Here is a 14,481-nt window from a genome sequence, read left to right as displayed (position 1 = left end):
TCCACTTTTTCTGTCTCCAGATGCAGAAAAAGCTCTGCATTTCATATTTCTTGCATGTATTGTTGATCTAGTTTCTTCATCCTTTTCTGATACTCCTGCAAAGTGCCTTCCTGTAACTGCTGTAGCTAGCTGTCTTTTGAGAGATGTCAATTTCTCCTGGTACATCTGCCTTTTATTTCCAGGTAGTCTTCATCATCCTGCTTATTGGCAATATCTGTCTCCCTGTCGACAATGTCCATCTCATCGTCGTCACTGTAATAGTCGACAATGGGTGAGAGGAGAGCTGCGGACATCTTCCCCGCCAAACTGTCTGCCTTTGTTGACACATCTAGTGCCTTGATGGTGTGCCAATCCAACTGGATTTTCCTGAGCCATTCACGTCCCAGCAACGGTGGTCCTCCATTTTCCAGTACATAGACGTTCAGCTGCTGTGTTTTGTCCCCCGTGGGTCACTGTCACTTTAAGTTTACCTTTGTGACGCACTTTCTGTCCTATGTAAGTCTTTTAGCAGTGCAGTCTGCCTTCCTTATCCGTGGATTCTGCATGCGCGGATTCAACCAACCGCGGTTCGGGAAGACCCGGAACTTCTCTCTCCAGCACTCGTTGTTTGAGCATGTACAGACTATTTTTTTCTTGTCATTATTCCCTAAACAATACAGTATAACAACTATTTACATAGCATTTATATTGTATTAGGTAATCTAGAAATGACTTAAAAATACAGCAGTCCCCGGGTTATAAATAAGTTCCGTTCCTGAGTCCGTCTTTAAGTTGGATTTGAAGTCAGAACAGGTACATCGGAATTATTTAGCGTCAGTTAGTCAATCGTTTGTCTTAACATATAGTACATATTTTACCTTTCTAGGCATATAAAACACTTAAGAAACATATGTATTTCAATAATTAAACCACTGCGTTGCTTAGTAATAATTGTAGCTTTCATCGGGGCAGGGCCTTTCACATGCTCCATTAAAATTGTTCCGATCATTGATCAACTGTAGCCTAATGCTTTTCCAATGACTGATGGCGTTTCACCTCTTTCTGATCACTTTATTACTTCCACCTTATTTTCAATCATGATCGTGATTATTTTCGTGAACAGAAACACTGCGGATTCAAGCTGTGACGCCGGGTCCTAATGTCCACCACACCGAGACAAATTAAAATAAAGTCTGGGGTTCTGCTGGGTCCTAAAGACCACTGCACTGAGACAGGATAAATAAGGGACTTCAGCACCCGCATCTTTTGGTATCCGCGGGGGTCGCGGAACCAATCCCCCGCGGATAGAGAGGGCCGACTCTAGTTTAGTTTGTTTCAGAGGTATGTGAGAAAACAGTCGTTTGTAGTCGTGTACAGAGATCACTGTTAAAGCTGAGCCTGTGTCCAACTCCATTTTCAGTCTCACACCTGCCACTTGTGGAGTGATCCATATTACTCTTCAATCATCTTTCTCTTGCACACTGTGAAGTGGGAGACAAGACAATTCACTTTTGTCTGAGTCACTTTCATCAGAATTGCTTTCTTTCATTTTGTGCACATTGTTGTATTTTCTTGTTTCTCTGTATTTTGCCCTTTTCCTACTGTTTAGTTTTGCATACTCCGACAGCGTGACCCTGTTTGCCAGTTTCAGCATTCTTTATCTTTAAACCAACAACCATCAGGGTCATGTGACCTGTTCCCACAACGGTAACATTTCTTTCCTTCATTTTTGCGCAATGACATTTTATTCGTAGCATATTCCAGAGATTTTTGTTGTATCTCTGAAGCACCTCGTGAATGATATTGAGATGTTTATCGCCTTCTCGAACTTAAGGTCTTTTTCACACAGGAGCTTCTTCTGGGTGGTTTCACAGTACATGCCACACACTAACCTGTCCCTCAATGCGTCTGATAGATCCGCTCCAAATTGACAATGTTCTGATAACTTGCGCAATTCAGCACAATATTCAGAAATGCTTTCGTTTTTGCTCTGGCTCCGATTGTAAAATTTAAATTTTTCAGTAATGATCAGTGGCTTGGGGTTTAAATGCTGTTGGAAGGTGTCTACTATTTACTTGAACATTTTGTTAGCTGGCTTTTCAGGGGTTAACTAGCTCCGCAGTAGGCCATATGTGTTCGCGCCCATAACGCTGAGTAGTAAGTGGGATTTCTTTTCATCATCAATATTATTAGCATCACAATATAACTCCACCCTCTCCATGTATGATGCCCAGTCTTCAATGACACTATCAAATGCTGTAATGGTTCCAATTAACACCATCTTTGTTGCGTTAATTTATCCTTCTTATGTGAATTTAGCCACGATCCCTTGTTAATTTAACCACAGTCCCTTGTTTTCTTTTTGACTCTCGCTCCCTTTTTTTTAAGAAATCTCCCTTCTGAGACAGGCAGACCCTCAGCCCTGGGGTTCAGCGCCGGCTGTGGTCTCACCTGGACACACCGCGGTTCTGACTGTGTCTTTCGGTATCCCAACATACCCGACTGCGGCTGAACTCGCGCTTCCTTCCGATTGTCGTTATCAATTAAAACACGGCGGCCGATATGATGTAGGTTCATTAACCTCGTCACCAATTTGTGGTATATGTGACCAGTTACACAACAAAACTATAAATAAAAACACTAGAGACTGGAGCTAAGTTAACAGGGGTTTTTACTTACAGAACCCGAACTGAACACGTATAAACAGATCAATACGCGCCCAATAGCGCATGCTCAATAACGTGTTACTACAACATAAAACAGTCCCATATTACACAGTAGGCTATATGGTACAATACTTCTCCAAAACAAATTTTCCAAACCTTGCACAGAAAAGGCTGCAAGAAGTCTGTAGACTCCTGAGGAAGTAGAGAGAATTTCATGCTTCTTTTTGTAATTATAGTTACATGATGGGTCCAGGACAGGTCCTCTGAGATAGTGACACCCAGGAATTTAAAAGTTACTGACCCTCTTCACCTCTGATCCTCCAATAAGCACTGGCTCAATGGACCTCTGGTTTCCCTCTCTTGAAGTCTACAATCAGTTCCTTGGTCTTATTGACATTAAGTGAGAGATTGTTGACATTACACCACTAACCAAATTTTCAATCTCCCTCCTGTATGCTGATTCATCACCACCCTTCATACAGCCCACAACAGTGATGTCATAAGCAAACTTGCACATGGCTTTGGAGCTGTACTTAGCCACACAGTCATAGGTGTAAAGCAATTAGAGCAGGGGGCTAAGCACACATCCCTATGGTGTTCCTGTCCTGATGGGAGATTGTGGAGGAGATACTTAACGTCAATCCGAACTGACTGGGTTCTGCAAGTGAGGAAATCTAGAATCCAATTGCACAAGGGGGTATTGAGGCCCAGGTCTTGGAGTTTACTGATTAGTTTTGAGGGGATGATAGTATTAAATGTAATCGATAAAGAGCATTCTCTGATGCTTGCTGTCCAGATGTTCCAAGGTTGTGTGAAGAGCCAATGAGATGGCATTTGGTGTGGACCTGTTGGTTTGGTAAGCAAATTGGAATGGATCCAAGGTGCCACTCATAGACAGCAGCTGAAACTAACCTCTCAAAATACTTCAGCACTGTGGAAGTAAGCGCTACAAGTCTTCATGGACTAGTGGCATTCCACAGAGATTGGTGTTGGGACCGCTTCTTTTCATGTTATATGGTGATCATTTGGATGATGGAATTGATGGCTTTGTGGCCAAGTTTGCGGACGATACGAAGATAGGTGAAGGGACAGAGTGTTGAGGAAGCAGAGAATCTACAGGATTTAAGATTGATTAGGAGAATGGGCAAAGAAGTGGCAAATGAGACATAATGTATGGTCATGCACTTTGGTATAAGAAATAAAAGCATAGACTAAGCTCTAAACGGAGAAAATTCAGAAATCAGAGGTACAAAGGGACTTGGGAGTGTTTGCGTAGGATTCCCTAAAGGTTAACTTGCAGGTTGAATCAGTGGTAAGGAAAGCACATGCAATGCCAGCATTCATTTCGTGAGGACTAGAATATAAAAGCAAGAATGTAATGTTGAGTCTTTATAAGGCATTGGTCAGACTCCACTTGAAATACTATGGACAATTTTGGGCCCCTTATCTAAGAAAGGTTGTGATGGCATTGGTGTGGGTTAGAGGAAGTTCTAGAATTATCCTGGGAATGAAAGGGTTAATGTATGAGGCACATTTGATGGCTCTGAACATGTACTCCCTGGAGTTTAGAAGAGTGGGGGAGGGGGGATCTCATTGAAACCTACTGAAAATTGATAGACCTAAATGGAGTGGGTATTGGCACTTGGCCTAGTGGATAAGGCATCGGTCTAGTGATCGGAAGGTCACTGGTTTGAGCCTCAGCTGAGGCAGCATGACACTTTGAGCAAGAGACTTAACAACACATTGCTCTGCGACAACACCGGTGCCAAGCTGCCTGGGTCCTAGTGCCCTTCCCTTGGACAACATCAGTGGTGTGGAGAGGGGAAGGCTTGCAGCTCGGCCAACTTCCTTGGAAACCTTCCAAGGCGCAAATCCATGGTCTCATGAGACTAACAGATACCTATATAAGTGGAGTGGACATGGAGAGGATGTTTCCTACAGTGGGGGAGTCTCAGAAGGACATTCCTTTAGAGGAGGAATTTCTTTACGTTGAGCAGGGATTCCCAACCTGGGCTCCAGGGACTCCTCAGTTAATTGTAGGGATCCATGGCATAAAAAAGATTGGGAACCCCTGACCTGGTGGGTAATGAATCATTGTCACAGGTAGCTGTGGAGACTAAGCCAATGGATATATTTAAAGCAGAGGTTGATATGTTCATGATTAGAAAGGGCATCAAAGATTCTGGGGATAAGGCAGGAAAATGGGGTTGAGAGGGATAATAAATCAGCAAAGATTGAAAGGTGGAGCAGACTTGATGGGCCAAATAACTTAACTCTGCTCCATGTCTTTTAGAAAACAGTTTTGACACCACGTGACCAACTCCATTATAGGGAGATTGCTGGTGGAAAGAGATGGATGAGTGGAAATGCTGAGTTCTCTAACCAAGATAACAGTGGAACAAGAGAACATAACATTCCCACCTCTCTACAGTATGACTATTAATGCTCCAATGCTAAATTCAGTTCTCTTTTTTCTTTATTATAACATGGACAGTGGTAGTTCTTCAGATTGTTAAATCTCAATTAATTCAATAGTCCTTTATTTTACAAGTACATAATCATCCTGCATCTGGCGGCATCATTACAATTACATCCTCTAAATTTTCCACAAATTTATCTAATGTGCTGCTCCTGTACTTAGGTTCTGCCACAACTACAGTTGAGCTGTGAAAGGAACTGGAAAAAAATGAAATAACTTCATATCTTAAAATACTGTACTCTTCAAGTATCATGCTTTAGAATATTTATATACTAAGCAGGTAATACTTTACAAGGAGAGTAAATCATTACAAGACCATAAGACATAGGAGCAGAAATAGGCCATCTGGCCCATCAAGTCTGCTCTGCCATTCAATCATGGCTGATCATATTTCCCCTCCTCAGCCCCATTCCCCAGCCTTCACCCTTAACCTTCGATGCCGTGGCCAATCAAGACCTTATCAGATTTTTGGTTTTTCTCCCCGTTTAGAAAATAGTCTGCACACTTATTTTTACTATCAAAGGCATGACCATGCATTTCCCAACACTGTATTTCATTTGGCACTTTCTTGCCATTCTCCTAATCTGTCAAAGTCTTTCTGCAGTCTACCTGTTTCCTCAATACTATCTACCTCTCCACCAATCTTTGTATCATCAACAAACTTGGAAGCAAAGCCATCTATTTCGTCATCTAAATCACTGACATGAAGTTGAAGGGTCTCAGCTCAAAACGTCAACTGTTTACTTTTTGCCATGGATGCTGCGTGGCTTGCTGAGTTCCTCCAGCATTTTGTGTGTTAGAAATATGCTTTCTGTCTGAAATTTAACTGTCTTGTAACTAGAGAAGAACAACAAATCAGTTTAAAGCAGTACATGCATACCTACGGAGCTACATTTAAAGGCATAAAACAATCTCCATTTTGCTCTCATCTGTCTTAGCTATTCAAAGACAATAAACTAGCAAAATGATGCTTGTACATCTTGGTAGTGAAGAATACCTTCAGATTGATCAGTCTCCTAAATCAGGAAGAACAATACTCACAAACTCTGTATCTGTCCACATTCTGAGACGCTCCACTTCTCCAGGTCTTCTGTTTTGCCTTATGTTACTTGTGATGTTGTCCATTTCTTGCAGAACAGCCTCTGCAGTACTAGATCAATGGAATATATAATTAAACAATAATTCATGATTTTGAAATGCACTTTTATTATGAACATAATTATCACAACCAGTCTGGGATTTGGCCAAATGATACCATGAAAAGAAACCCAGAAAGTTCAATGAGCCAAATTTTCTTGCATGGAAGTAGATATTGGTTGAGATTTGAAGTTAACAAGATCCGAAATTGACATCACATCATTTATAAATAAAAGAAACAAAGTAAAGAGGCAGTAGAACAACCTAGAGAACATAGAATAGCACACCACAATACAGGCCCCTTTGATCCATGGTACTGTGCCAACCAATATAAACCTCTTCAAATAGCACACATTTTTTTTCCATAAGTCTTTAAATGGCCCTATTGTATCAGTCTCTATAACCCCACCACCCCTAGTACATACCAGACACCTATCACTTGTGTAAAAAAGCCATCTTTGACTCCTACCTTAACAGTTGCTCTCTGTTATTAACCATTGCCACCCTGGAAGAAATGTGCTGGCTGTCTGCTCTATTTATGCCTCTCATAATCTTATACATTCTTATCATCACCTCTCATCCTTCGTTGTTCCACAGAGGAAAAAAAACGAGCTTGTTCAAATTTTTATCTTAAGAGATGTTCTCTAATCCGGGCAGCAGCTTGCTAAATCTCCTTTTCATTCTCGCTTCTACATCCTATTATGAGGTGACCAGAATTGAACACAATACTCTTAACTGTGGTCTAACCAGAGTTTTTAAGAGCTGCAACATTACTTCAAGTTCTTGAACTCAATCACCCGACTAATGAGGGCCAGCAGACCATGTCTTCTGAACCACTCTTATCAATTTGTCCAGCAGTATGGACATGCATCCCACGATCTCTCTGCTCTCCTCACTAAGAATCCTGCTATTAACCTTGCATTCCATCTTCAAAAGTGTATCACTTCACACTTTCCATGATTGAACTACCCAACTCTGCATCCTGTTTATATCCCACTGTTACCTACAAGAACCTTCGCCACTGTTCACAACACCTCCAACCTTTGTCATTTGCACTCTTAACATACCAGCCCTCCACTTCCTCATCCAAGTCACTTATAAAAATCACAATGTAAAAGTCCATAACAAATTCCTTCTGAACACCACTAGTCATGGCCCGCAGTGAGAATATACCCTATCCACTACACTTCCCTGCCTTCTAAAGGCAAGCCAATTCTAAAACCATGCAGCCAGTTATCCACAGATCCAACATCCCATGACTTTCTGGATGAGTCTATAATGGGGAATCCTGTCAAATACCTCACCAAAATCTACATCTAGCACATTCACCGCTTTACCTACATCAAATTCTTTTAACACCTCTTTGCAAAACACAACTAAGCTGTGAGGCCATGCAGACTATCTGTAATAAGGCTATACTTCTCCAAATATCCATAAATACAATTCTCAAGAGTGCTCTCCAATAGTTTACCCACCACTGGCATAAGATTCATTAGTCTATAATATCCAGGACTGTCCATAGTACCATTTTCAAACAACAAAACAATTACTGACATCCTCCAATCCACCAGTGCCTCGTTTCCCATGGTAACTTGAGGTATATCCCATCTGGCCCTGGCCAATACCCAATGTAATAAAACAATGGCCAAAAAGACAAAGAAATTAAGCTTTTAGTAGTAATTGCAATGGAATTACTTATACAAATCATCAGTTTAAAGCCAATGGTTTATACTTGATATAAATATTAGTGACAAAATTAGCAATCAGAATAGATTTAGGGATGCAGCAAGATAGTTTTAAACACACTCTTAATCCACTATATTTTAAACAGGATATTTCTCAAGGAATTCAAAAATCTCCATTGACATCAATATCATAAGGCAAGGTACAGCAGGAATTGGTTGAGGTGATCTGTCCTGCAATTTCTGCCCTTGACTTCATATGAAACAGCAAAATGTATTTACCTGTTTACTAGTTGATCAAACAGAAGGCTTTGGTTGAGGGTTTCAAATTTGTTTCTCCTTGCACGGCCACTTCTTCTAACTTCTGAATCACCATTCATGTGAGAATGACTCCCATCCTCCTGGGATTCACGTCGACTTCCAGGATTTCTGAGAACTTGTTAGGGTAGCAGTAGATTATCAACAATTTTAACATTTTGATTTATATATTTATGACAATTTATAAATTTTACTATGCAAAATTAGCTTGGTTCAGTTTCACGTAAACAGCTATGGATTTAAGCTTAACTTCTCTCTGAAACCACATGTCTTTCAAATAAGGGAATTAAGATTGAGACATGATCACAGCTGAAATGAGATTACAGACATTTCAAAAGAAAACTTCAGAGTAAGGGGCCTCACAGACACAAATATTTTGTGACAAGAGTGTATGGACAGATTGCAATCTGCAGCATTTTTTTTTTAAGTTGAGTAACCTTTAAGACTGCTGCTCAAATCTAAACAAAATTTAAAGGTCAATTATTGTTGCAAACTTCTATGGGCCAGCAGTGCTTGATGATCCACATCATTGCAATAACCACACTACATTAGCTAACTTCTGCTTAAAAGAAATTCAAGTAACCTGAATCCTATCTCTTGTGATTTTGCAAGAAATGTGGAAACTACAAAACTTTTGTGACAAATAGTTCTGTTCACATCTGAAAGAAAGAACTAGTGTAACTACTACAACAAAGTACCAGTGACCCAGGTTCAGTCCTGACTTCCAGAGCCAACTGCATGCAGCCTAAACGTTTTATTTGTGACTATGTGGGTTTAGTCTGGCAGCTCTGTTTCCTTCACATCCCAAACTAATGCAAATTGGTAGGTTAACTGGACAATTTAAATTACCATCAATGATATCTATCTTGAGACTGTAGCCTTTTGGTGAAAAACATTTTCACTTTTCCACTGCTGTACAGTCATGGCATCCTCATTCAGAGGATAGATTTCAGGGAAGACTTAACTGCTAAAAACCTAGAATGAACAGGTTTGTCTTACGAAGAAAGTATGGACAGGCAAGAATTGCCTCTGCTGAAGTTTAGTGGAGTGAAAGGAGAATTAATTGAAACATTCAAGGTCCTGAGGAGTGTGGACTAGGTAAAAGGGCAGAGAATGATTCCTGGTTAAAGGAATAAAGTAGATGAGCTTGAGACTCATTGCCTCAAAATTGGGCCACTGAAGACAGAAACGGGTGAATTTATTATGGGGAACAAGGAAATGGCAGATGAGTTGAACAGGTACTTTGGATCTGTCTTCACTAGGGAAGACACAAACAATCTCTCAGATGTAATAGTGGCCAAAGGAAATAGGGTAAAGGATGAAGTGAAGGAAATTTATATTAGGCAAGATACAGTGTCGGATAGACTGTTGAGTCTGAAGGCTTATAAGTCCCCGGGACCTGATGGTCTGCATCCCAGGGTACTTAAAGAGGTGGCTCTAGAAATCATGGACGCATTGGTAATCATTTTCCAATGTTCTATAGATTCAGGAACAGTTCCTGCTGATTGGAGGGTGGCTAATGTTGTCCCACTTTTCAAGAAAGGAGGGAGAGAGAAAACAGGGAATTATAGACCGGTTAGCCTGATGTCAGTGGTGGGAAAGATGCTGGAGTCAATTATAAAAGAGGAAATTACAACACATTTGGATAGCAGTAGAAGGATCAGTAATCTTCTGGAGTTTTTTGAGGATGTAACTGTGAAAACTTCCAGAAAGCTTTTGATAAAGTCCCACATAAGAGATGAGTGGGCAAAATTAGGGCACATGGTATTGGGGGCAGAGTACTGACATGGATTGAAAATTGGCTGGCTGACTGGAAACAAAGAGTAGTGATTAACGGGTCCCTTTCGGAATGGCAGGCTGTGACCAGTGGGGTACCGTAAGGTTCAGTGCTGGGACCGCAGCTGTTTACAATATACATTAATGATTTAGATGAAGGGATTAAAAGTAACATTAGCAAATTTGCTGATGACACAAAGCTGGGTGGCAGTGTGAAATGTCAGGAGGATGTTATGAGAATGCAGGGTGACTTGGACAGGTTGAGTGAGTGGGCAAATGTATGGCAGATGCAGTTTAATGTGGATATCTAAATGGAGTCAAGTTAGGAAAAGGGGAAGTACAACGAGATCTAGGTGTTCTTGTACATGAAACCTTGTTCTTGTTCTTGAAAGCAAGCATGCAGGTACAGCAGGCAGTGAAGAAAGCTAATGGCATGCTGGCCTTTATAACAAGAGGAATTGAGTATAGGAGTAAAGAGGTCCTTCTGCAGCTGTATAGGGCCCTGGTGAGACCCCACCTGGAGTATTGTGTGCAGTTTTGGTCTCCAAATTTGAGGAAGGACATTCTTGCTATTGAGGGAGTGCAGTGTAGGTTCACAAGGTTAATTCCCAGAATGGGGGGACTGTCATATGTTGAAAGATTGGAGCGACTGGGCTTGTATACACTGGAATTCAGAAGGATGAGAGGGGATCTGATTGAAACATATAAGATTATTAAGGGATTGGACACACTGGAGGCAGGAAGCATGTTCCCGCTGATGGGTGAGTCCAGAACTAGAGGCCACAGTTTAAGAATAAGGGGTAGGCCATTTAGAACAGAGATGCGGAAAAACTTTTTCACGCAGAGAGTGGTGAATATGTGGAATGCTCTGCCCCAGAAGGCAGTGGAGGCCAAGTCTCTGGATGCATTCAAGAGAGAGTTAGATAGAGCTCTCATAGATAGCGGGGTCAAGGGATATGGGGAGAGGGCAGGAACAGGGTACTGATTGTGTATGATCAGCCATGATCACAGTGAATGGTGGTGCTGGCTAGAAGGGCCGAATGGCCTATTCCTGCACTTACTGTCTATTGTCTATGGTCTAAAGCTAAAAACTGAAAATCACAGCTTCAAATGAAGGCATTACCCATTTAGACACCAAAGACCATAAGGCATAGCAGCAGAATTGGGCCTTTCAGCTATAAGATTCTACTCTGCCATTCAATCATGACTACTTTATTCATCCTCTCAATTCCATCCTCCTTCCAACTCCCTGTAACCTCTGAATCTCTGACTAATCAAACTCTGCTTTAAATATACCCAATGACTTAGACTTCACAGCTGTCTGTGGGAATAAATTGCAGAGATTCCCCACGATCTAGCTCAGGGGTCGACCTTTTTGCCTCTGTGGGCCGGATCACATATTAATGAGCTGACGGTGGACCAGATAAATGCCATAAGAAACTTGAAATATGGGAATTATCCATTTAAATACATCTAGTTATGCTTTGCCTCAAATTAATGAATAACGCATGATAGAAAACCCCTCCTACCCCTGATCTAGCTGAAGAAATTCCACCTAATTTCTGTTCTAAAGGAGCATCCTTTTATTCTGAGATGCTGCCCTCTGGGTCTCTTCCACTACTGGAAACATTCTCTCCATGTCCATTCTATCCAGGCATTCAATAGTCAGTAGGTTTCAATGAAATCCCCCTCAATCCTTCTAAACTCCAGCAAACACAAGCCCAGAGCCATCAAACGGTCCTCAAAGATTAACCCTTTCATTACCAGGATCATTCTTGTAATCCTCCTCTGGAACTTTTCCAACACCTGTAAATCCTTTCTTAGATATGGGTCCAACAGACCTCAAAATCATAAACATTAAAGCAGAATGTGGCCATTCAGCCCATCAGGCCTGATCCATCATTCTATCATGGCTGATTTACTATATCTCTCAACCCTACTCTCCTGCTTTCTCTCTGTAACACTTGATTCCCTGACTAATCAAGAACTTATCAACCTCCACTTTAAATGTACCCAATGCCTTGGCCTTCACACCTGTCTGTGGCAATTAATTTCTCGGATACATGACCTTCCGGCTAAAGTAATTCCTTGTCAGTTCTGTTCTAAAGGGACATTTTTCTATTCTGAGGCTGTTCTACTAGTCCTAGACTCTCCCTTTATTGAAAACATCTTCTCCACGTCCACTCTGTCAATATGTGCTAGGTTTGAATGAGATGCTGCCTCATTCTTATCAATTCCAGCAAGTACAGGCCGAGAGCCATCAAATGCTCCTCACATGTTGACTCTTCCATTCCCAGGATCATTCTTGTGAACTTCCGCTGTACCCTCTCCAATGCCAGCACATCCTTTTTAGATATGGGGCCCAAAACTGCTCATGGTACCCTAATGTGGTCTGGTCAATGATTTAAAAAGCCTCTTGAAATGAATACCAGCACTGCAATTGCCTTCCTTGCTTTGAAGCCCCTTTGCACTTCTGATTGCTGAACTTACTCTCCATTTAGAAAATAATCTGTAACTTTTTTCCTTCACCCTAGGTGCACAACTATACACTTCCATACACTGTATTCCATCTGCCAGTTCTTTATCTATTCTCCTAATCTGTCCAAATCCTCCTGCAGACCTTCTGCTTCCTTAACACTATCTGTCCCTGCACCTGTATTTCTATCATCAGCAAACTTAGATACAAAGCCAACAATTCCATCATCAAGTTCATTAACAAATAACGTTGAAAAGTAGTGGACCCAACACTGTCCCCTGTGGAATACCACTCGTCCATCAGCACCCAACCCAGAATAGGCTCCCCTTTATTCTGCCTCTTTGCCTCCTGCCAGTCAACCAATATTCTATCCCTGACAGTAATACCATAGGTTCTTGTCTTGTTTAGCAGCCACATGTGTGGCACCTTTACAAGGGCCTTCTGAAAATTCACGTAAACACAAAATCCAAAAACTCTCCTTTGTTTATCATGCCTGTTATTTCCTCAAAGAACTCCAAAATATTTAAAGAAACCATGCTGCTTTCGGCCTATTTTGTCATGTGCCTACAAGTAACCTCAAAACTTCAATCTTATTAATGGACTCCCAAATTTTACCAACCACTGCAGTCAGGCTAACTGCCCTATAACTTCCTGTCTTTTCCCTTCCTTCCATCTTAAACAGTGAAGTGACATTTGTGATTTTCCACTTCTCTGTAACCATTTCTGATTTTAGTGATTGTTGAGAGATTTCTACAAATGCCTCCACAATCTCTTCAGCTACCTTTCAGAACCCTGGAGTGCAGTCTGTCTAGTACTGGTAACTTAACCGCTTTTAAACCTTTCAACTTCCCAAGCCCCTCCTCTTTAGCTACACTCAAATTCTGCCCCCTTGACCCTCTCAAATATCTGACATTTTGCTGGTGTTTTCCACAGTGAAGACTGATAAGAAATATTAATTCAGTATGTCTGCCATTTCCCCATTACTGCTATTCCGGCATTCTGATGTCCACGCTTGTTTCTGTTTTACCCTTTGTACATCTGAAAGAATATCTTCGTACAGTTGTTTTTATATATATATATTATACACACACACAGTTGCCTAGCTTACCTTCCTGTTTCATGCATTCTTCCCTTATTACCTTTTTTTATTACTGTTGATTTATAAAAGCTTCCCAATCCGCTCACTCCCTGCTAATTTTTGCAATATTGTATACCCTCTCATTTACTTTATGCTGTCTTCAGCTTCCTTTATCAGCCTGTATATAACTCATATCAAGGTCTTTTTACCCATTGATGTTTCTTAACTCTACCCACAAGGATTCTAAATCTTCCAATCCTATGTCACTTCTTGCCAAGTAGTTGATTTCAGTATTTAACAACAAAGCCACCCTATCCCCCTCTGTCCATATGCCCGATCGTTTTGCTAGTATATATATATATCCTGGTTTATTTCCCACCTGTCCTCTTCTTTCAGTCATGTCTTACCTGCCAATTTTAACTGCACTATAATCTTTCTAGCTTGTTTCATGTGGTAGCGATGCTTCACTACCAGATGAACCCAACACCTTCTATGCCCGCTTTGAAAGGGAGAATATAACTACAGCTGTGAAGATCCCTAGTCCCTCTGCAATTGGATCCTCCAGTTCCTAACCAGAAGACCACAATCTGTGCAGATTGGTGATAGTATCTCCTCCTCGCTGATGATCAACACTGGTGCACCTCAGGGGTGTGTGCTTAGCCCACTGCTCTACTCTCTCTATATCCATGACTGCGTGGCTAGGCATTGCTCAAATATAATCTATAAATTTGCTGATGATACAACCATTGTTGGTAGAATCTCAGATGAGAGACAAGGCGGCATACAGGAGCAAGGTATGCCAACTAGTGGAGTGGTGTTGCAGCAACAATCTTGCACTCAACATCAGTAAGACTAAAGAGCTGATTGTGTACTTCAGGAAGGACAAGATG

At 41.2% G+C, this 14,481-nt stretch overlaps 1 protein-coding gene across 2 annotated transcripts in view; it reads right to left on the bottom strand.

The window, feature by feature from the left end:
• The window catches only part of atad2b (ATPase family AAA domain containing 2B), a 195,184-nt gene that overhangs the window by 97,353 nt on the left and 83,350 nt on the right, over nt 1-14,481 (bottom strand). For both annotated transcript variants that reach the window (XM_073056957.1, XM_073056959.1), the window contains exons 4-5: nt 8,226-8,379; nt 6,166-6,274 (exon numbers count right to left, since the gene is read on the bottom strand). In XM_073056957.1, coding sequence (XP_072913058.1) covers nt 6,166-6,274; nt 8,226-8,379 — 263 coding nt within the window. The remainder of the gene's footprint in view (nt 1-6,165; nt 6,275-8,225; nt 8,380-14,481) is intronic.

This window comes from Hemitrygon akajei, chromosome 9 (genome assembly GCF_048418815.1).
Source record: "Hemitrygon akajei chromosome 9, sHemAka1.3, whole genome shotgun sequence".
Lineage (NCBI taxonomy): Eukaryota > Metazoa > Chordata > Chondrichthyes > Myliobatiformes > Dasyatidae > Hemitrygon > Hemitrygon akajei.
The sequence above is the reverse complement of the archived record's forward strand: the minus strand, read 5'-3'. Positions and strand labels throughout refer to the sequence as shown.